Raw genomic sequence first — 23,468 nt, 5'->3', positions numbered from 1 at the left:
CGAACAAGCCCGAATTTGCCCGCAGAGAAATTAACAGTTAACAATGAGTAAGACAATGAGGATAAAATGGGGGAAGGGGGAGACTTGGGAGGACTAGCTACCAATCCAAGTCCATATTCTTCAAGGATGAATGAAGAGAAACGGATGGTTTATTTATGAGGGGAAAATAAAGGAACAGGTTTGTAAGGGACTGCACAGGGCGTGGGCAGATTCAGGGCGTCGCTGGCATCAGTGTATGCAGAACTGCTTCAAAAGATCTCCGGGACTCCCAGGTGACAGCGTCTTCCTGAGGAGGATTAACATCCTGAAAGGAAAAGAGGAACACGCCATGTCATATAGTCCAATAGGAACTACCCCTTCTCGAAAAAAAAGTTATGTTTCACTTGATTGCAAATGCTGCTCTTTGAGGACACTTTTACTAGTTAGGAAGTTTAATTCTCTCTCAGAGTTGAGTGATATGTTAAAATGTTACAAGTTCCGCTTTAAAAAATTCGTCCCACTTTGTAAGGGGTGTGTTGTTACTGAAGTTTGAAAGCCTGTTGTGTCCTGCAGTGACATCAGAAGGAAAAAGGCTGTAATACTCACAGGATACACTTGAACCGGGAACACAGACTGAGGCACAGACTGTCTCGCCAGGAGAGTGGCTTCATTGCTCTGCCTTCCTACAAATGCCAGGTCAGGGTCAGTAACTGGGAAGCCGCAGCCCAGTCTAGAACACTTGGTGATCTCTGGGCTTACTCTGGGCAGCGAAGGGTTACTGGGGGCAGCAAACACAATCCCTGATAAGATCAACTCTAATCTTGATGAGAGAGGGGAAAACAAACTCGAAGAATCGGGAATTCAAACTCTTGGTGTAAAGAATGGGAAGGATACGATGGTATAAGTTATCTAATCAGAAGTTGCATTTAAACGGGCTCAAATTAAATAATGCAGTCGCAAATATTGAGCACTTGGCATTTCAAATTAAAATTCATGAAATGGAGATTTTGGTTTTTTTAAAAAAAGCTCCAGTTTTGCACTTGAAATAGAAAAGAGTTAATCAGCTCGGCGGAGGAAAAGAAAAGCGAGAGAGAAAAGGTGAAAGCTTAAGTTGAGAACAATGCCCCTTTTCTTGCGGCCGAGATCTTCTCCATGAGCAACTGTTGAGACGTGATTTCCACACAGATAACCCGCCACCACGCTCACCCCTCTCTGCAAGATCGCCCTGCTCTGGCTCTCTCTGTCAGCCTGCTTTCCTGTCCCCTCCCCACGGCAAACAAAAAAGGAAAACACAAGTGCTGGCGCCCCCTTCCCCCTTTCGCGAGAGAGGGAGTGAGAAAGAAAGAGAGAATCAGACAAACAAACAAGAAGAACAACAGCCAAACAAGTCATTCCGGGAAGGCTGCTTTCTGTGTACACAGGGAGAGGGAGAGGGAGAGAGAGAGGAGGCCTGATGGCGGTGATGGCAGCTCATTGCTGGTGTGTGTAAGTGTGGAGTGGGGCGGCGCAAAAGGCAAACGCATGTTGGCTGTTTGTATTCGCGCTGAATGCTGTCTTGGAATTACGTAATGCCTAAAGTCGGGGTCCTGACAAGCGATAACATTTGTGATAAAGGCCGGATTGAGCCAGAGGACCCCCACCGCCCCCCCCCCCTTTCCCCCTCTCTCAGACATATTAAACACACAGACATTACACACACAACCTCCAGTCAGCCAGACAGACACAAGCAGCGCATTTGAACAACCGGCTCAGTCGCTGCGCCTTCCCCTCTCCTTTCTCTCTCTCTCTCTCTCTGTCTGTCTCTCTCTCTCTAAAATCTCACTCTGCAAAAAAAAACTCAGACGGTTCATGGCTCTCACCAAAGCTCCACCATCTTCCCAGCTGCAAAGATTATTGCCATCAAATCAACAGGTAAGAGAGAGAGAGAGAGTAGGCGAAAATCAGCCCCGAGATTAAAGGAACAAAGATCTCACCGATTTTTGATTCTCTCCGCACAGGCTGTGTGTGTGTGTGTGTTGTGTGTTTGGAAGCTTAGCTCGCTGCCTTTAGATTTATTGATTAAGGTAATACTTTCAGTTTGGTTCGGTCAGCAGATCTCTTTACGTTTTTTTTTCGAAAAAGAGAAAGAGGCAAGACTTCTCAGATTTCACACACATTCCCATTTCCCGTATTTGTTGGGTCGGGAGGTCACCCGAGCAGGCATGAGAAATGGTTCCTCGTACGTGACAGTAGCCTCCAGTAGCCTTTAGGGTCAAGTTTAGCGAGCAGGAGGAGGGGGGAGAGAGAGAGAGGCACACTATGATTTCAAGTACGTTTGGGATACTCGCCGGGGTTTCGCCCCTTCCCCCCACCACCGCCCCCATTGCAGCGCTGGCGACTTAGCGGGAAAGTGGGAATAAAAAGAAATGGATGGCGTTAGAAGGGTATTTTCAGTTCCAGATGTCAGAGTGAGAGATCTCCTTCTGGATGCCTCTGCAACGCCAGGGAAGTTTGTGAGTGACGTGGCCGAGGTAACAGGCTGAAAGGCATCAGAGTGGACTATTTCACCTCCCATTTCTCCAGATTAAGCGGTGCCGAGATAAAGATACATATTATAAAATCCGGGACTATAGGAAACTGCACCCCCCGCCCCCCCCCCCCCACACACACTCTCTCTCTCTACAGTCTTTCAGACTGTGACGAGTCATTTGCTGGAGTAAGATGGTTGGAGTCAACTTTTTTAAAAGTTGTGTTAAAAGTGTGTGTGTGTGTGTGTGCTGAGCTGTGTCTGTGTATGTGGCTAGACACCATCCTCCGGTGGTTTAACTTCTCCAGACAAGGGACTTTCAGTTTTTTTTTGAATCTCAGTAGGCAATGCCAAGTTAAAAAAAAAGCTTTGAAAGTTACAGACAGAAGTAATTGTAGCTTTTGACTTTTGATGGGTTGCATTGGCTGACACGGGGCAGAAATGGGGCCGTTTGCGATTTCTTAGCCACACTCAGTAAAATGTGGCAGCAGTAAAAAAAAGCCGGCTTATTATGGCAGTTAGTTTAGGATGTGTCGCTTGGAAGTGCTATTAAAATGTTTCCTGCTGATCGGGGCTGGATGTAGCCGGCGAGCTCTGTTAAAAGCTGTTTGCTGATCGTTGGTGTGTTTCATCTCAGTACAGATTTGACACATCTCGCTTTTTTGTTTTGACTTCTACTTATTGGCCCAAAATGTGGGGAAATAAAATCGCGTTTGCAACCCGCCCCCCACACTCGCCCCCTCCTCAGATTTTCAGGCAATGGTTTATTAGCTGTTTGGTACGTTGGAAATGAGTGAAACTTTGACTGTTTATTTTTCCCCCAAGTACCACTTAAGATGTTTTGAGCCTTTAGAATGCTGATTTACAGGATTTGCCCTGTCCGCTTGGCCGGGGAGTTGGACCCAATGGGTGTTCTTGCTTCGACTCATGCACTTTCTGAAGGCGTTTCATGAGAGTAACTATTGTGTCTATAACAAGAACGGCAGATGTAATCACTTAACGAAGGCACTCCAAATGAGTTTTGTCACTCAGAGTTACAAAAGTGTACATGGCACATATGAACAGCAGGGCTAATCCGGTAAAATAACTCCTCAGACCGTTTTAACATTGGCGTGACAGCGTTGGGATTTGGTAGAAGTTTTGCAAATATTGAAAAGGTAGTATTGAATGGAGACCGATGATTTTCTTTTTTTAAAGTTCTTCAGTTGTATTGGGAACTTTGTGAAACTGCCTTTGAGAGAGAGAAAAAAAATGTCCAGTAGGTTGAATGGGCCCGGACTGTTCAGTATTACTGTGTAAAGTGAATGTCACGTTTGCGTTCACATGAACTATGAGCCTATTGAAGGCTGATCTCTTTGCAAGTCTTTGTGTCCTTATCACAGGAAATGTTGCGGAAAGCAGTTGTTCAGTCGAGTTCCTAACACGTGTTGATTAACGATTCTTGTCTCCCAGACGTGATCACTTCTGGCTGAATTTTCATTCGTGAGGGGCAAGGAAACGGTCTCAATGGCAAATTCCCAATTGCACCAGAGTACATTACAGCAAGAGTGTGCCTTGGTCCACAGCAAGAATAGATAGGTGGGTTAGCTTGTGATAATAATTCTGCTGTAAGGAATATTGTGCAATTTGATGCTATGATTAATGGCAAGTTTATACAGTGCTTGATCAGATAATGAATACAGGCATCGCTGGGCCAATCTGGCGTGTGTGGAATGAACAAAAAAATTGTATTGATTTACTACCGAGATCTGTATTGTGCTATAGTAGCCTCTTAGCGTTGCAATAATATAAATTAAACCACAATGAAGGACTGTAATATTGAAATACAAGTTGCTAAAATAGCATTTTTTCGCGGGTAGTAAATGCAATACTTGATCCACTAACAGTCGGTTTTAGGATTGCTTGTTGCAGGGATAGCATTGACACATGTTTTGCATCTAGCATCAATAGCTATGATTGCTTTTTAAACATATGTTTAATGATTCATAATCATATGTGCGAATTCCCCTATTGAAATGTACAGTAAATGGCCACTGGCTCTTTTTAGTGTCGCTTGTGCTTGCATATATATTGGTCATCTCAGTGCATGGGGGTGGGGGGGGGGGGGGGGGGGTGCGCATTTAGTTGCAGTGCACAATATAGTTGTTTATACTTTTGACCATGTGACTGGGTATAATGGCAGTGCCCAGGCCAGATACAATCTGGGACTTGCTAAAGGTCTGTTCACAGGGCCAAGCTAGCAATGCATCATGCCGCTCTGAATGGATATGAGCGGGTTCGACTGTATGGTTATTGTAATGACAGTAGATGTATAGAGTCCACAAAAGTAAGTAAAGATTGTCAAAAGTTAAGGGCTGTGCTTGTCGATTGAATTATTGGTATAAGGCGGAAAAGGGATGGCTGGTTTGACTCCGAAACGATGTAAATTTCCACTTAAAAAGTCTGGCTGTCACTTTCAACCTGTTGACTTTCAGTCTGCAACATCGGTTCCTGGCTCTACTCTATTGAAGCGAATAGTCGTTCAAGTTTAGGAAATCTGCAGAGATTTGTTGGCACCTACATCAATAAGGGACGCTGGAAAGTTGTGGAATATACACATTTTGGGATCCGCGTGGATAGTCGAGAGGAAGATTAATGGTTGGAAGTGTTAGGTATCAAGCTTACAACCTTTTGAAATATTTGGAAAGTTTTTTTTGTGTGTTGTGGTAGTCACAGTCATCTAATAAAACTTATTCAGGCAGATGGTCTTGACGTTCTTTCAAAGCTGTGCTTTACCGAGTTACCCATTTTATTTGCAGTTTCTGGCTTATTGTCAGGACACGTAATATATATAGAGAGAAAAAAAATACCCTGGCTGGCTTTTAGTGGCTGAGTTGGTTAGCGTTCCTCAGCGCTAACAAAATACCATCAGTGCTGGGAATTGACATCAAAAATAGTGTCTGCCAAGGGAAGACCTAACGTCAGATTACTTGTTAAGAAGGTAGGTCTAGACAGCGTGGTCCTGCTGTTTAAAGGTGTTGATTGTGAATCATCCGTCGTCCCCTCCCTTTACGGAGTGGAGAGTGGTATTATCCACATGTTCCACCGAGCTCTGCAAACGCGTAATGTAGCCGGAACATGTTAACTACTAGTTACCCCAGTCACTGTCACTGAATAGTTGCCGGGGACAGGGAGTCAAACCAAACTGTCAATTTCTATCTATTGATTGGAAACAGACAGAAATATGCCGGCGTGCGAAGTGGACGAGGCAATGAGGTAAAACTGGCCCTGTTCTCAAAGGGAAAGAAATACTTTGAAAGTTATTAGTTTAGGAGTAGCGTTAAAGCTAAATCTCTACTTATCAGCCTTCCATATAATTTTGATTGACTTTTTTTTTGTCAGGACATTATTTTACTTGGGAATGCTGCAAAGGTATTCATTCTCCTGGAACAAAAGTGGACTTTCCTATTGCAACTGTCAGTGTTTTAATGAATTGACTCAAGAATGGTAGAAGGCCGTGCCCCTGTACTTTCCCCCATAGGAACTTTCACCGACGTTTCATTGCCGTGACAGTTTGAATATATTGAAGGGTGTCTGGTCATTGACGTGAAGCCTGTGCACACACACACACACACACTACATGTAATATATATGACACTGCAATTGCCATTTTCTCAAGCAGTCTTAAAGCAAAGCAGATGTAGTGTGGGCTTAATTGTTCCTGCTAAAAAGATGCAGCGATGTTTGCTTAAGAATTGCTTTTCCCTGTCATCATCTTCTTCTGACTCAACTCGACAATAGATGCATCTGTGTCAACTTGGGCGGGTCTGTGCCCCAAAGACATCACTGCAAAAATATGTAAATAACCACAACAAAGGCGTGAATAAGGTTTGAGAAGAGAAGGAATTAGGATGACAGTAGAGCAGGGCTGGCAATATACCAGAGGTATGGCCGAACTATTCATCTAGATAAAGGGAAGCCGCCTTTGCACTGTTCAAAGTTTAACCATAGAAGGAAAGGGGGGGGGGGGGGGGGAGGTTTATCTCCAAACTATTGAAGATGTTTTAATTGTCTTCCAGAAGCCTGTACTCATCTGTCTCCTTCTCTTTCGCGCAGATATGGTCCGCAAAAAGAATCCGCCACTGAGAAATCTTGTGAGCCAAGGCGAAAGTGAGAATAGCCAGGTCTCGAAGGCAGAAAGTGCGGTGATCCAGGAGGCTACAGCAAGCTCAGGACCCCCGGCTCCCATGCAGCAACACAGCAGCCAGCAAGATGCATTAGAGTCAGCCAACAAGGAGGAACATTGTCTGCGGGTCGCAGACGTCGCCGGCATCAAAAGCGACTTGAAAAGGCCCGCGCCGGCCGAAGGGAATGGCTTCCATTATGAAAGCCACAAAAAGGGAGGAAATGTTCCATCCTTCCCGCAAGTTGAGGTGACAGACAGAAATATGTCTGCTCTCTCATCTCAGCCTGCTGCTAGAGCCGCCGAGGCCTGGAAGTCTCCTTGTAGATCAGAACCAGATGACGGCGATGCCAGGAGCTGTAGTGTCTCTGCAAGCCTCTCCGAATTCAACCACAGAGCTCAGAGCTCACCCAAAAGTGGGAGGGAGCGGGCTCCGCCGCTGGAGGGGGTGCCACCTGAAGAGCAGGCTCCAAGCCCAGGCTCGGTGCCTTCAGAAAACTCTCAGGTGCTTTCAGACGCCAGTGTTGAGCAATCCAAAGCAGAAATGCTGAGTGATAACCCGGACCCGGCTCCCCTCACCCCAGAACTGCAAGACTTCAAATGCAATATCTGTGGTTATGGCTATTATGGCAACGACCCAACCGATTTGATCAAGCATTTCCGCAAATACCATCTCGGGCTGCACAACCGCACCCGCCAAGATGCGGACCTGGACACCAAAATCCTCGCCTTACATAACATGGTGCAGTTCTCCCAGTCCAAAGACTTTCAGAAGCTGAGCCGGAACGCGGGCTTGCTCACTGGGATGTTACAGGATCTGAGTACTCCGCGACCTGCCATGTTAAACGGGACCTATGATGTACATGTAAGTATCTGAGCCTCCCAAAGATGCCAATAGTTGGTCCAGACTTATGCCAAGCAGCGAGTGGTTAGGATGGGGATGCACTGCCTGAGAGGAGGCAAGGCTCAATTGAGCCCTTCAAAGAGTAATTGGGTCGTTATCTGAAAAAAGGGAGAATATACAGGGCGACAGGGGGAAAATAGGACAGTGGAATGACAAGAGGTGAACTACTCCTTTCAGTGGGCCAGCGCACACACGACGGGTCGCATGGCTTCCTTCTGTGCTGTAACCATTCTGTAAGGCCAGGGTATGGAAGTCACACGTGGTTCAGATAAAATCCTGCCTGGGGCCGAATCTTTTCAAAGAATCCTAGAATCCCAATAGTGCAGAAGGAGGCCATTCTGCCCATCAAGTCTGCACCGACCACAATCCCACCCAGGCCCTATTCTCTTAACCCCACGTATTTACTCTGCTATTCTCCCTGACACTATGGGAGATTTTACCACGGCCAATTTCATTTATAAGGAACATACGGTTGGGGGGGGGGGGGGGCGGGGGCGGAGGGGAGAATAATCAGTACAATTACATTTTAAATAATCATTTGATATCCAAAGATGTGCGGGTTAGGTTGATTGACCATGCTAAATTGCCCTCGGTGTCAGAGGGACTAGCAGGGTAAATAAGTGGGGTTCCGGGGATAAGGCTTGGGTGGGATTGTGGTCGGTGCAGGCTCGATGGGCCAAATGGTCTCCTTCTGCATTATAGGGATTCTGTGATACAATGAAAAAAATGTGGCGACGATCCAAGTAGAGAGCATCGTTTATGACACAACCGTATTTAGTGTCTAGTATATGGTGACAAAATGGGGCAATATTCATTTCACATCACTGGCTCACTGTGGTTGAAAATACATCTATTCCTCCCCGTAAGAATATCTTTGTTTTCACCGAATGGTTAGTGCCTATTGAAATCCAACAATTAACTACAGAAGCCCATCGCCACCCTCTGATTGGGAATTTTGCTAATTGGGACATATCCTGATCATTTTCATCTAAAAGCTATTTACGTTTTATTGCACTAATTTGTTTACTGGCTGTACAGCTTGCAAATCGGCGAGGAAGGTCGCCTGTTAAACGGATCAGACAACATAAACACCATTTCAGTCCATTACTGTTAATGAAAAGCTGTCTCCACTTAATTAATTCATTTTTAATATCAATTTGTCTGTAGTTGCCGCTGAATGCTCACATCCAGGAGTCACTGCAGTGAACTGGCTGGTGATGACACTTCCACAGGGCCACCGAACCTAACGTTATCGCAACTTTACTTAGCCATGTGTCCGAGTGACACACATGTCAATTAGGGGAAAACTTTTTTTGCTGAGGATTTTTTCTTTGAATTCTATTGGCTATTGCAAATATATTTGCTGCAGCTTACAAGGTATTATATAAAGAACAAAAAAGAAAGAACATTACAGCACAGGAACAGGCCCTTCGGCCCTCCAAGCCTGCATCGATCATGCTGCCCGACTGAACTAAAACCCCCTACGCTTCCGGGGACCACATCCCTCAATTCCCATCCTATTCACGTATTTGTCCGGACTCCCCTTAAAAGGCCCTTATATACCTTGCTGCATTGCATAGCTTCAAACTGGTAATAACTGAATAAATCACAAATAGGAAAGATTAAGGATCCTTTGCTATTAAACAATACTTTAAAGTCAATTATCCCTTTGTTCAGAGATTTTTTATTGTCCCGTTTGATTAACAATTTTGAACTCGCTTTAAAGCTATTTCCCTCAGCCTAAAGGAGAGCTCAGAGGCCTATTAGGACGCTCGACCATCCATTTTAACCAGTGTTGGGGTCAGTAATAACTCAGAATAGAACTCAATAGCTAAAGCCTGTGGTAAACTTCAGAATTCAGGAGAAAGTTTCAGTTTAAAATAAGTGGCAGAGAGAGAGAAAAAAAGAGGCTTGTTTATGAAATCTCACACCTGACATCAACGGTACCCAACAAAAAAAAGAAATGAATCGTTCGAGAACTGGACTCAACAACCCATAAAATAGGCAATTCGATTTAAAAGACAGCTTCGCTGCAGAAGTTGAGTTGGAGACAGATTTCACAATGTCCTCCCTGCTACTGCTGAGTAATTACCTTGGCCAGGTCAGTATCATTGCATTAGGTTTTCTGAATTTTTAAATGCTTCATTATTGTATTCACAGGCTACTCCCAATTCTCGTAAAATCCGTGCTCAACATGCCGCCTCTGAAGCTAATGCCTGCAGACTATAACAAGTCTATGGATGCAGACTCTCACACCATCATTAGCGAAACCAATGCTTCATTTTTTTTACGCCATGGACTTTCCATTTTATTTGCTAACACGTGCCATTGAAAGGGTTCCGGGGGGGAGGAGGAGAGAACCATTGACCAAAAAAACCCTGATAAAGACTAGCTCTGTCCTGTCATTTCGTTCCCCATTCCCTACTCGGGCTAATCTGTTTGTGATTTGTTATAAACAATGGTAAAACGATTCTGAGAATAGCAGGAAGGATTACTGGGTTTGTCGATGCATCGAAACATCTAAAATAACAGACACAGATTGATAATGGGGCCAATGAACACCTTAAAGCAAATTGTGACACTGTACTGAAACATTCTAACTTGTCATCCAGATTCAAATTGTTGTCACACAGTAGCTTTCACCAATAACAACGGGAGATGCTAGTTGATGGTCGCATTGTTGCTTATATCACAAGTGAAATGGAAAGCACATTTGTCTTTTGTTTTTTTTTATCCCCTCAGGTTACTTTGGGAGGGATGTTTATTGGCATCGGACGCAAAACACCCGACTGCCAGGGTAACACCAAGTATTTCCGCTGCAAGTTCTGCAATTTCACTTACATGGGCAGTTCTTCGACCGAACTCGAGAAGCACTTCATGTCCGCGCATCCCAACAAAGTGAAGAGTGTGCCTTCTGCCCTGGAGTCTGGGAAGGATGCCATCCGGCCGGAGAGAAACGCCAGCAAAGGGACCCCCCCGACCGAGCGCCACTTACCCCGAACAGCAGAGCCGGAAGATGCGGGCAAGTGGCAGGACAAGGCCACCATCAAGGCCACCGATGACACCCCCATTGGCTACTCGGTGCCTATCAAATCGGTGGACACCTCCAAGCAGAATGGCCTGGACGCTACCTGTTACTTTTGGTGCCGCTTCTGCAGCTTCAGCTGCGAGTCCTCGGATACCCTGAAGCTGACGGATCATTACAACAAACAGCATGGGGAGGACCAGCGCAGCAGCTACTTCCAGAGAGATTTCCAACAGGGAGCCACACTGAGCGCGAAGGACTCTCCCAAAGAGCGGCAGCCTGTGGGGGGCAATCAGTCGGATGGGGAATTGCCAGTGAAAGCAGAGAAAGGCAGCAGCAGCTCGGCCAGGAAGCAGGAAGCCAGCCAGGCGGCGGAGGAGAGCATGGTCACCAGCTATAACTGCCAGTTGTGCAAATTCAGGTACTCCACCAGTCACGGGCCGGACGTGATCGCTGTGGGACCCCTGCTCCGCCACTACCATTACATTCACAACGTGCACAAATGTACCATTAAACACTGCCAGTACTGCCCGGGGGGGCTGTGCGGCCCGGAAAAGCACCTGGGGGACATCACCTACCCCTTCGCCTGCAGGAAAAGTAATTGCTCCCACTGCACCCTGTTGCTCTTGCACTCGTCCCCCGGGGTGGGAGGGAGTGCCAGGGTTAAGCACCAGTGTGATCAGTGCTCGTTCACAGTTCACGATGTGGATGCGCTGCTGCTGCATTACGAGAGCTTGCACAGCTCACACACCCCAGGCAAGGCTGAGAATGGCCAACAGGGAAGTGATGGGCAAGTGACCAGCGGAGAGGGTGAAGAGCACTCTTGTACCAAATGCGACTTTGTTACTCAAGTAGAGGAGGAGATTTTCCGACACTACAGGTAACATTTTCAATGCACCCCCATCTGATGATTTGTCTGTGCAATGAACCGAGAATATGACGGGGGGAGGGGGTGGGGGGTGAAGGGAGTATCAGGGGGAACAGGTACCAATCTGTTTGGCCAACTAAATCAAATTAACAATGGGACAAATTAAAAGGGGAAGCTCCTAAAAGGAAGGGAATCAGCTGAAATAAAGGACAAAGTGGAAAGGAAACTTAAAACATCAACTCGAAATGTGATTAAAGGGGTCAGTAATGCACCCCAGTCCCTGCGGTGCCCATTGGGCACGGAAGGCATTAACGGTGCCCTCGCATACTCCCTCTCCAGGGAGGGGAACAGGTACCAAAAATCAGACAGTTTCCATAATCCACTTTGATTCCACATCAAAGCAGAGGGAATCACCTGGATTGGGGTTTGTGTGTGTAATGGTCTCTAGTTCCTCTGTCATCAGATTATTCTAACTAGTTTACAGTGCAATGTAGTTTGGTGAGTTTGGAAGACATGCCACCAAGACAAATCTTCCTGCATTCACGCTGGGGTGTGCATGTTGGGCTATTCCTTAGATAGCAACCAACCTCGTTGTCAGGGTTAGAATAACACTGACTGCCTCTACTCTAAATTGGGCACTATCTATTCCTTTGCTCCCACTTCAATGGACTTTAAATTTGTCTATTAGTGTCACAAGTAGGCTTATATAACACTGCATTGAAGTTACTGTGAAAATCCCCTTGTCGCCACACTCCAACAGATTAAATAAAACACTTTATCCAATTTTGAAAGTTTCTCAACTGCATGAAACTTTTTTTAAAAAAGACAACATTGCGCGGATTTCTGTCCAAACGATACAAGGAATGAATGTTGCTTTTAACTTAACCCCTCAAGTTATCTTTTTGTGTGCTTTAGGAGGGTTCATAATTGCTACAAGTGCCGCCAGTGTAAGTGGAGCGCCCCGGGCACTCAGGCATTACTGGAGCATTTCAACACAGCCCACTGTGCGCTCCCGGAGCTGGCGAGCAGCAGCAGCACCAGCGGCGGAGAGTCGCCACCTCCAGCGGCACCAGCAACCCCAACAGCCGGCACCAGCAACCAGCACAACTCCCTGAGCGGTGAGCAGGAGATGAGGCACCGCACTCCCACCCCGTCCGATAGCAGCAGCAGCAGCAGTAGCCACCCTCCGCCCGCCACAGCAGCAGCCGAGGACAAGGAGGGGAGAGGCTGGCCTGACACCTCCAGGGAAGACAGCAGGAAAGCAGCAGGGGAGTTGCACAAGGGGAGCCCTTACCCGGCGGCTCAGGCCGCCCTGGGACTCCTGACCGCCTCCCCAGGCGGCAGCAGCCAGGAAAGCCACAAGAACAGCCGCAGGGCTGCGGAAGAAGCGGACGCAGGGCGGCCGGTCTATGGGATGCAGGCGGCCGACCCCAAGGGCTTCCCAGCTGGGATGCAGCAGCTCCCGGGGGGAGGAGAGCGGGACAAGCCCCGGGCTCTCACCCCACAGTATCCAACAAGCAGCGAACTCAACAAGGCGAGGGAGGAGTCACAGACTCTACTGCGGGTAAGGCTGCCTTCACTTACTCTCAACTTGTTGCTTGTTACCTGCATGCACACACACAAACATGTGTGTCCCCTGAACTGCTTCTAAAATGATGCTTCTACATAGGGATATCAAATTTGTCAAACCCTAGTTCACTGTCAGGGGTGCCACATTGCATAACAGGGGATTGCCCCAGTAATTCAGGAACCAGAGAAGTCCATGGAACAGTCCCTTCTTGACCGAGATGTTATTTCAACAGGAACCAAAGACTGAAGCTGGAAGCTTCTTGGTTTGAGTGGTGCAGCCGTTGTGAACTAGGGAAGAATTAACAGATGCAGGTTGGATCACCCAATAATTCGAGGCCCATCATAAGGTTGCAGTTGCTCTAGTTGTGCCCTTCTCCCTGAAGCTTTCCACCAAAGGAGAGGGTGACTCTCTATGACGCACTTGTTTAAATGGCATGGGGAAGGAACAAAATATACCTTGTAAACCAGAGGCCACATCATTATTGTATTTTGAAGGGAGATAGGATAACACAGGCATGATGTTGCAGATTTGTCATAATTTTAACGCTTACATTTTGTCTATTCTTTTATGGGATGTGGGTGTTGCTGGTTAGGCCAGCATTTATTGTCCATCCTTAATTGTCCTTGAGAAAGTGATGGTGAGCTGCTGCCTTTAACTGTTGAAGTCCATGTGGTATAGGTACACCCATGATGCTGTTAGGGAGTTCCAGGATTTTGACCAGCAACAGTAGAGGAACGGTGATTTCTTTCCAAATCACAAGTTTCCCCTTGGAGGGGAACTTGCAAGTGGTGCTATTGCCATGCATTGCTACCCTTGTCTTTTGGGGTAGAGGTCATAAGCTTGAAAGGTGAAGTCAAAGGAGTCTTGGTGAGTTGCTGCAATGCATCTTGTAGATGATATGCCCTGTTGCCACTTTGTGTCGGCAGTGGAGGAGTGAATGTTGAAGGTGCTGGATGGGGTGACAATCAAATGAGTTGTTTATCCTGGACGGTGTTGAGCTTCCTGAGTGTTGTTGGAGCTGCTGTCATCCAGGCAAGTGGAGAGTATTCCATCACACGCCTGACTTGTGCCTTGTAGACGGTGGACAGGCTTTGGGGAGTCAGGAGGTGAGTTACCCGCTGCAGGATTCCTACCCTTTGACCTAGTTTTGTAGTGCCAGTATTCTTATGGCTAGTCCAGTTCAGTTTCTGGTCAGTGGTAAACCCCAGGATGTTGATAGTGGGGAGTTCAGTGATGGTAATGCCATCGAATGTCAAGGGGAGATGGTTGGAAGCTCCCCTGGAGATGGTCATTGCCTAGCAGCACAATTATGACATGACATGCTTGATTACAGTGAGGAAAAATAAGCCAATACTTACTATAGTGATTTTTTTAAATGTTAAAAGACAAAAATCTGTTTTATAGCATATTCATAGCCACCTCAAGGACTTCTGACTTGAGCATTAAAGTCCAGGTGGGTGCTAAAGTTTTGTAAGAGGTGGATGGAGGAGTAGAGCTTCCTTCAATGCACTTAATGTTCCAATGTAATTAAATATACTTGGTTATTAATAAGGGGAGAAATCATGAACCTCAACAGGAAAGCTATTGTTCTTTTGCCCTGCAGGAGTTTGTGACTTAAATGTGTAAGGAATGTTTGAAGATATTTAACTTTGTTTTTACTTTGGTGCATTGTTCATCTCATTCTGAAATGAGGAGATGTAGGCCATTATGTGATAACAATTTATGCTTAGGTAAAACTCTAACACAAAACCCCCCAAGGCATTTCATCGGCTCAAATTTTGACAATGAACCACCCAAAGAAGTATTAGATTGGATGAATAAAGGTTGGTCAAATAATTAGGTTTTGTGGATTATCTTGAGAGAGCGACTCATAGAGGTGACGAGGCTTAGGGAGGCAATTTCAGAGTTTCCTGCCTTGGCAGCAGAAGGCATGACCTTGAAAGTTTACATGTTAAAGTTATGGATGCTCAAGAGGCTACAGTGGAGAAGTGCAGATATCTTGGAGGGTTGTAGGGCTGGAGGAGATTATAGACAGTAAGGGTTTTAACAACACCAGGTTAAAGTCCAACAGGTTTATTTGGTAGCAAATGCCATTAGCTTTCGGAGCGCTGCTCCTTTGTCACATGGAGTGGAAATCTGCTCTCAAACAGGGCACAGAGACACAAAATCAAGTTACAGAATTGTCTGGAGACAATACACATCTCTTTAACCTGTGCTTAATGTTCCCTCCACTCACATTGTCTGTATCATTAAGACCTGGTTGGCTGTAGAGATTCGCATTCTAATCAGTATTCTGTAACTTGATTTTGTGTCTGTGCCCTGTTTGAGAGCAGATTTCCACTCCATCTGACGAAGGAGCAGCGCTCCGAAAGCTAATGGCATTTGCTACCAAATAAACCTGTTGGACTTTAACCTGGTGTTGTTAAAACCCTTTCTGTGTTTACCCCAGTCCAACGCTGGCATCTCCACATAGAGATTATAGAGACAGGGAGTGGCAAGGATGAATTTGAAAACAAGATAAGTTTCAAAATGGAGGCTTTACTGAAGGGAATGAACATAAATCAGCAGAATGAGGAGTGAATGGCATTTGGTGTTTTTGATGAGCTCAAATTCTTTGAAGGTAGAAAGTGGGAGATTGGCGAGCAGTGCATTGGGGATAATCACGTCCAGTGAAAATAAAGGTGTGGATGAGGGTTTGAGCAACAAATGTGCTGAAGCAGAGTCAGGCCAATGTTATGGAGGTGGAAGCTCTTGTTGATGGTTTGGTTGAGCGGTTGGATGTTCACCTTGGGTCAAGTGTGGCACTAAGGTTAGAAATAATCTGGTTCAGCCTCAGTCAGTAGCCAGATACAGGTATGAAATCCATGTCAAGGGAATGGAGACTCAGGACAATGGCTACAGCCTTCCCAATTTGAATTGGAGGAAATTTCTGCTCATCCTGTACTGGATGTCAGATGAATCCCCTAATAATTTTAGAGAGAAAGAATGGGTTAAGAGCGATGGTAGTGAGATATAAGAAAATAAATAGATTTTCATTTCACTGCAGTTATTTCACTTATAATAATTCTCATATATAAAGAAACAGAATATGATCACTTCTCCTTGGATCTCTATTGTTGTTCTTGATTACTGGAATTCACTTGCAACTTTATTGCTCAAGATATTCTTGTGGAAATAACTAAGGTATTTTGATTTGATTTATTATTGTCGCATGTATCAGGATACAGTGAAAAGTATTGTTTCTTGCACGCTGTAAAGACAAAAAATACAATTCATAGAGTACATAGGGAAAAAAGAAAGGATAGGGTTCAGAATACAGTGTTGCAGTTACAGATAGGATGAAGGGAAAGATCAGCTTAATACATTGTGAGGCATTAAATATTTTCCACTGATAATTGTTACCAGGTCTCAAAACTAATGAATATATTCATTATTGTAGATATAATATAAATTATGTCAGATGAAGTGGTTGTGTTACCAGATTATTTACTCTGCTTTTCTGGGTTAAATCATTCATGAATGTTCTCATCAAAGAAACATACAAAACATAATACAAGTAGTTTAGACTTATTTGTATGATGCTAATCTTTATGGTGTGCTTTCATTTTTCCTCGTTCGGCTGAAAGTTTGGTCATCTTACTCATGGATTTGATATGGCCTTAAGGTGATAATGGTGAAGAAAGAGATGAAAAGTTATCTTCAGGAACATTTGTTGTTCAAGAGCATAACACTATACAGTGAAAAGCCATTTTTAGTCTAACACCAATCAACAATGTTTATTGTTATTCAAATATTCAAAATTCTCTGGTTGTGGCAAGCGCAGGGAAAATGAGAAGTGATTCATTACGGTAGACACTTCCAACAATGATTTGTATTTGCGTCTAGACTGGCAACTGTTCCTTTTATGATTTCAGAAATATTGCAATGATTTTTAGTGAATATTTTAGCAAGAAAGTGTTGATCGTTGTAACTTGCCTCTCTTTTGGTTTTGGTCCAGGCATGGGCCATCGCATGAAATTGTTGCGTGCTTAAAGCGTTGTGAAGCATTTGGGAAAAATGTTAGAAGTGCAAACACTTGAAAGTGGGATCCTCCACTAACAGTATTACATATACAGATCAAGAAAACACAAAGATTGCTACTATTGAATATAGCAAAAAATTGCTTTCGTGCTTTTAATTTTCTTGAGTATTTGTGTTGAAATGACATGCAAATTAAGTGGGCCATTTTGAGTGATACTGAGCCCAGTGGTATGGTGGGGTGTGGTTCGCCTACATAATTGAAGTGGCCAACTTCCTGAAGCACTCCAGAAAGCTGATTATACCAGTCAGATGCTTATTTCTTTTTCTTCCCTTCTTGTGCTCAGGTTCCTACAGATGAATTCATTTGCCATTTGCTGTTTCAATGAATGCTTTAAAATCAGGGCGAGAGGACAAAAGGGATCATTATTTTCTTTGAAAAGTAGGGTTTTACTGGTGAGACTCGTTTGAGAGAACATTCATTTTTTTTGTCTGCTTTGTATCAGTTAATGGCTTGTTCGATAAAGATTGGACTTTAAAATATTCCTCCATTCATATTTTCTAAATCAGTGAAGCGATGGCAAAGTATGAAATTATCCCTCTAGCATTCTCTCCAATCCCCTGCCAATGGTGAGTGCTGCTCCCATATTAGAACCAGATCACTTTAGGCGTTAGCACGTAATCTCACACTGCCCTGAAAAAATGCTATAATGAAATCAGCCAGTTGGTGTAATAATTTAACATTTAGCTCGAGACCATTGAGAATTGGGACAAAAGGCAGGATTTTAGATTTTGGATCAGGATTCTTTTGGCATGAGCTTGAACTGTGTTGCGATCAATCACCCAGCAGTGATTTTTCTTGAATTGGCCAATCAGTGGTTGGATGGTATACTTGGCATCCAATTCAGGATGATGGGTGGGCTCTTGAAGCTGGATGACCAATAGGAGACCCTCCAGGATAGAAATAGCTGCAGCAGGCAAGGGAGAGGCAACCTCCATTTCGAGGTGCCCTCTCACCAAATTTGAAAACTTTTGAATCAACAAATGGCTGCATCCGTTGGACCACCATTTTGGAACCTTTCTGTAGACCTTTCCTATGGTCAGAGATGTGATCAGTTGGCCTCTGGTGATTGACCTGTTAATTGGCCATCTATCACTTGTGGGCCGGAGATCCACCTCCCACAATCTCACCTCCAGGAAAATGACCTAGGGGAGGATGGTGCTGGAAAACTAGCTGGCCCCTCCATATCCGGGTGAAAATTCTGCATTAAATGTCTCCCCTTCATTCTATTTGCAGTAAAGTGTTGTCGTCAAGAAAGATCTTGAATTTATTTAGTGCCTTATCCATTAATCAAGATACCCCAAAGTATCCCACATCTAAATTTCATATTGAAGTGTATTCGTTGTCATATTGGCAAACAGTTTGAGATTCTTGAACTCATTGCAGCTTTGAATGTCAGAGGAGAAATGAGAATGGCTAACTTCAGCATTGAGGGAGCCTTTAACTGTGTATTGCATGAAAATGTCTCCATGAAATTGAGGTCAATAGGAAAGTGCTTTGGAGACCAGAGTCTTGCCTGATGTGCAAGGTGCCTGTGGTTGTCAGGGACATCATCAGAGCCCGAGTTCTCCAGAGTAGCATTCTTGCCTCAACTGTCTTTAAATATCTTCCCTCTGTCATAAGGTTAACCGTGGGCCCATACTTTGGTGATTATAAAGTGTTTTGCCACCTTCACAGCTCCTCCGTGATAGGGCATTCTGTAACAGCATCCTTGGCGAGCTCAGCAAGATCAATACTCAGGCTGTGATTTTCCAGTCCTGCCTGCCGGAGGAATCATTGCGGTCGGGATGGAAAATTTGATGGACCAGCAAAATGTCCTTGACTTTGAGCAGAATTTCTGGTCTCGTGGCGCGTGAGACCAGAAAATCTCACCCTTAGTCTGTCAAGTGACAGATAACATGCATGTCGCATAAATATCAGACAATTATCACCTCTGACATAAACAAAACTTCCCTAGGCCTTTTAAATATCACTGCCACCACTGACAACAATATACTGGTGGTCATCACTGAGCAGAAGCTTAACTGAACAAACCATATCAATGCTCTGATAAGGAGCACAGAGGCTGGGTGTTCTTGAAGAGTGGCTGAGCACCTCATTCCCTCTTGGGAACATCATCAACACATTTGCATTGGTTCAAGGTGAGGCCTATTACTACCTTGTCAACTTAACTGGGGATGGGTAGTAAATGCTGCCTTACCAAGACCATCCACATCCTGAAAACAAATCCAGAAAAATAGTCTGCCCATAGCAATGTCCAACAAACAAATGATTTTTAAAAAAATTAATGGGATGTGGGCATTGTACATCAGCATTTGTTGCCCATCCCTAGTTGCCCTTCAGAAGGTGGTGGTGAGCTGTCTTCTTTAACCACTGCAATCCCTAAGGTGCAGGTGAATGAACAGGGTGACCAGTCAGTTTAGGTGATTGAAGAATTTTCATAGGACACTGCGTGAGTATCTTGCTCTTTTGATCGTGTCATCGGATCTTTACAACCACTGAAACAGGCAACCCGACTTTGATTTCACATTTTATCTCAAAGCTGACAACTCCGTCGATACCACACTTACTCATCTCCGAATTGGTGAGTCAGCTTTGTTCTGATAGTTGCTTGAACTCAGACCCTTACTGGAAGATGCAAACATCATGAGGATTATTTGCAAATGAACAGCAATGTGATATGTAAGGTGTGTTCTCTGTGTCTTGCCCGCAGTTACATATTGCAACAAGACACTTATTGTGCTTATTTTTTAAAAAAAAGATAAATTCTCTGTTATTATACTGCTTGTCATTAATGGTCACTTTCTATTGGGACGTATAAACACGTTTTTGAAACTTGCTTTACTATTGTGGACATAGCACAAGAGAACAGTGACTTTGTGGGCAAATATTTAACTAACCTCATCCAGCATGATTTTGAGCAGTGGGGGATATCCTCCCCTTTCCTTCAACCTCTGAAGGTGCTGAGTCACATAGTATGGTATTCTGCTAGTACCAAATGCACGTCTATACCATTGACCATGATTACATGACTTGGACAGTTAACAAAGAATGTTAAACCTGACTCTGGCTCCACTCAAAATCCATAGTGCACTTTATAGCAGGGATTTTCTGGTAGACACAAGAGTGGGAGCTCTGCTAATTTTCCTCTCTGACTGGAGGAGGTCAGATTAGCAACCCTGCACTGCTAACGAACAGCAAATGCAGAGCTTCCCTTGGGAATTAATACTGCAATGGATGGTAAATGGTGTCTTGCATGACAGAAATTGCATCATCCATGCTGCTTGTCTCCTTGGTGCCTCTTATGATTTCCTAATTTGCAAAGGTTTACATATCACTTTACCAATTCTTGAGACTATTTTCAGATGTAATGCAAGTGAGCAAGAATTCCTGCAGCTCAGAGTCGAGCTGTTTTACAAAAGATCTGATCAAGATTTCAATGCACCCAGATTGTTTGAATCAATTGGAATTGATTCACAAAATATCAATATGTGACAAATGGTTTTTATTTGGCTTTGCAGTTTCATTGGAGCTGCTGTAAGATGGCTTGGATGTCTTTGCACTAAGCTTGATTGGATCTTGTTTGCAGAATATCAGAAACAAAATTATTATAGGGTTTGTCTTTGACTAGAAGGCCTCAACCCAGATACACTTGGCATGAAGATTTTACTGATTTTGAGTGATATACATGCACCTACATACATTAGCAATTCAATTAATTAAAAATTTCCATTTTGGCTAAATCTATTTGCAATTCTGTTGTGTTCAGGACCATGAAGCCCTCAGTTGAAAGTCACAAAATGTCTTTTGGTTTGCTTTCAAAAGGATGTAGAGAACTTGACTGTGTGGTGTACAAAGGAGTAGATGAAATTGCAGATTTTAGGTTCAGATTCCAACAGACCTGTAATTAATTTAGCCAAGCCTTCATATGTACTTCGTGACTGACTTTTTAGTGCAAACCCACCCATGTGTGACATTTGAAGTGCCAGAATTTTAAAGAAGTGTATAGGGATGAAGTCCTTTCAGTTTCAGCCAAGGTGTTAGCCTTGGCTCAATAGTAGCACTTCCGCCTCAGAGTCAGAAGGTCATGGGTTCAAGCCCCACTCCAGAACTTGAGTACATAATCTAGCCCGACATTCTATTGCAGTAATGAAGATGTCTGAGTTGCTGTCTTTCAGATGGAACATTAAACTAAGATCCCATCAGATACTCTTGGGTAATACTGCAAATGTTGCACAGCAGAAACTAATAAGTGAATGGTCTTATAATCCCCAATCAAGAATGCTTTGGGTGACTTTATGTTCCCATATACAAGAAATCATGACACAAAGCTGAAGTTTGTTTGTAACAGTGAAAAATGTGTAGTTGTTTTATCATTCTTCCGGATGTGACATTGCTGGCAGGGCAAATTATTGTCCTTGAGAAGATGACAGTGGACCTTTATGAACTGCTGCAGTCCTGTTCCTTTCTAGTACTTAGATACAATAGTGTGCTTTTATAAGCCTCATCTGAGGGGAGTTCAGAATCAGCCAGGTTACCATGGAACTAAAGACACGCAGAGGCCAGAACAAGGAAAGTTTTCTGTTCCGACAGGACATCAGTGAAATTGTTTGATTTTGTTTTTTTCCCCCTTTTTCATGGGATGTGGGCATCACTGGCAAGGCCAGCCTTTGTTGCCCCTCCTTAATTGCCCTTGAACTGAATGGCTTGCTAGGCCATTTCAGAGAACATTGCTGTGGGTCTGGTGTCACATGTAGACCAGACTGGGTAAGGACGACAGATTTCCTTCCCTGAAGGACGTTAATGAACCAGATGGGTTTTTGCCACAATCAGTGACAGTTGTCATGGTCACCATTATTGAGACTAGTTGTGTATTCCAGATTTCATAGAATTGTAGAAATCCTACAGTGCAGAAGGAGGCCATTTGGCCCATTGAGTCTGTACCGACCACACTCCCACCTAGGCCTTACCCCCGTTACCCCACTAATTCCTCTAACCTGAGCATTCTGGGACACTAAGTAATTTAGCATGGCCAACGTACCTAAACCACACCTCTTTGACCTGTGGGAGGAAACCAGAGCATCCAGAGGAAACCCATGCAGACACGGGGAGAATGTGCAAACTCCACACAGTGACCCAAACCAAGAACCGAACCCAAGTCCCTGGAGTTGAGGCAGCAGTGCTAACCACTCTGCCATCGTGCTGCCCTATTAATTGATTAATTAGTTTATTAATTGAATTTAAATTCCACCAGCTGACATTATGACAGTCTGACTGCTTTGAGGACACATTTACTGGTGCCTCCAGATTTTATTTAACCAAATTCAAATTCTCAAACTGCCACGATCTGCTTTGAATTTATGCTCCATTTTTACAAGCATCTCGATTACAAGGCCGACAACATAACAGTAAAACGTTTCACAACACCAGGTTAAAGTCCAACAGGATTATTTGGTAGCACGAGCTTTCGGAGCACTGCCTCTTCTTCAGATGAGTGATGGAGTGGCGCTCCAAAAGCTTGTGATTCCAAATAAACCTGTTGGACTTTAACCTGGTGTTGTGAGACTTCTTGCTGTGCCCACCCCAGTCCAACACTGGCATCGCCACATCATGACAACATAACAGCCACACTACCATGCCCATCTGACTGCTCTGTTTTATTTTAAAGTATTGCACAAAAGTTGATGCTGTCAGTGTTTGCCTGACAATGGACCATCTTTGCCTTGGGAAATTGCTGTAGGCTTGGCAGGCAGTGAAGCAATCGACTGTGTTTCAGCTTCTGAGAATTAGAAGTTCAGTGTAACTGGGGATGGTGACGAAACCTGAAGGGAAAATTTGAATCAGCAGCTGGAATTTTATTTGTGTCCCTTGTGCCCAGTTTTATTTTCCAATCCGCAAGGATGAAGTTTGATTATGTGCAGACATCATCACCATTTGCCTGTCTTGTTCAATGATGAACAGAGAGGCTCGCATTCACTTAGTGGCATTCGTGACCTCAGGACGTCCCAAAGTGCTTTGCAGCCAGTTAAATACCTTTGAAGAGTAGTGACTGTTGTAACGTAGAAAATATAGCAGCCAATATGCATAACAGCAGGTTTGCACAAACAACAATGAAATTAATACTGAATGATCTGTTGTAGTGTTGACAACTAAAGGTTGGCCACGACACTGGGGAGATCGCAACCTGCTCTTCTTCGAATAGTACCATTGAATATTTTGCACTTGCCTGTTTGCCCTTGCAGTCTTCCGTTTAATTTCTCAGTCTGAAGGACTGAGCCTCTGATAGTGTAGACTCCCTCAGTATTGCACTAGAATAGCAGGTTAGATTTTTTCTTCTCAAATCCCTCGAATGGTCTCAAACCCACAACCTTTTGAT

At 44.3% G+C, this 23,468-nt stretch overlaps 1 protein-coding gene across 12 annotated transcripts in view; it reads left to right on the top strand.

Moving 5' to 3' along the window:
- Positions 1-559: 559 nt before the first annotated feature.
- The window catches only part of trps1 (trichorhinophalangeal syndrome I), a 212,488-nt gene continuing 189,579 nt past the window's right edge, over positions 560-23,468 (top strand). The window contains exons 1-5 of one of the 12 annotated variants that reach the window (XM_078216471.1): positions 1,749-1,890; positions 3,938-4,063; positions 6,581-7,512; positions 10,294-10,997; positions 12,360-13,008. In XM_078216471.1, the coding sequence (XP_078072597.1) occupies positions 6,583-7,512; positions 10,294-10,997; positions 12,360-13,008 (2,283 nt within the window). In that variant the 5' untranslated portion in view covers positions 1,749-1,890; positions 3,938-4,063; positions 6,581-6,582. The other 11 variants (XM_078216463.1, XM_078216462.1, XM_078216464.1 and 8 more) reach the window with 11 other exon arrangements.

This window comes from Mustelus asterias, chromosome 7 (assembly GCF_964213995.1).
Source record: "Mustelus asterias chromosome 7, sMusAst1.hap1.1, whole genome shotgun sequence".
In the NCBI taxonomy this organism is placed as follows: domain Eukaryota; kingdom Metazoa; phylum Chordata; class Chondrichthyes; order Carcharhiniformes; family Triakidae; genus Mustelus; species Mustelus asterias.
This window is presented reverse-complemented; position numbering and strand designations above follow the sequence as displayed.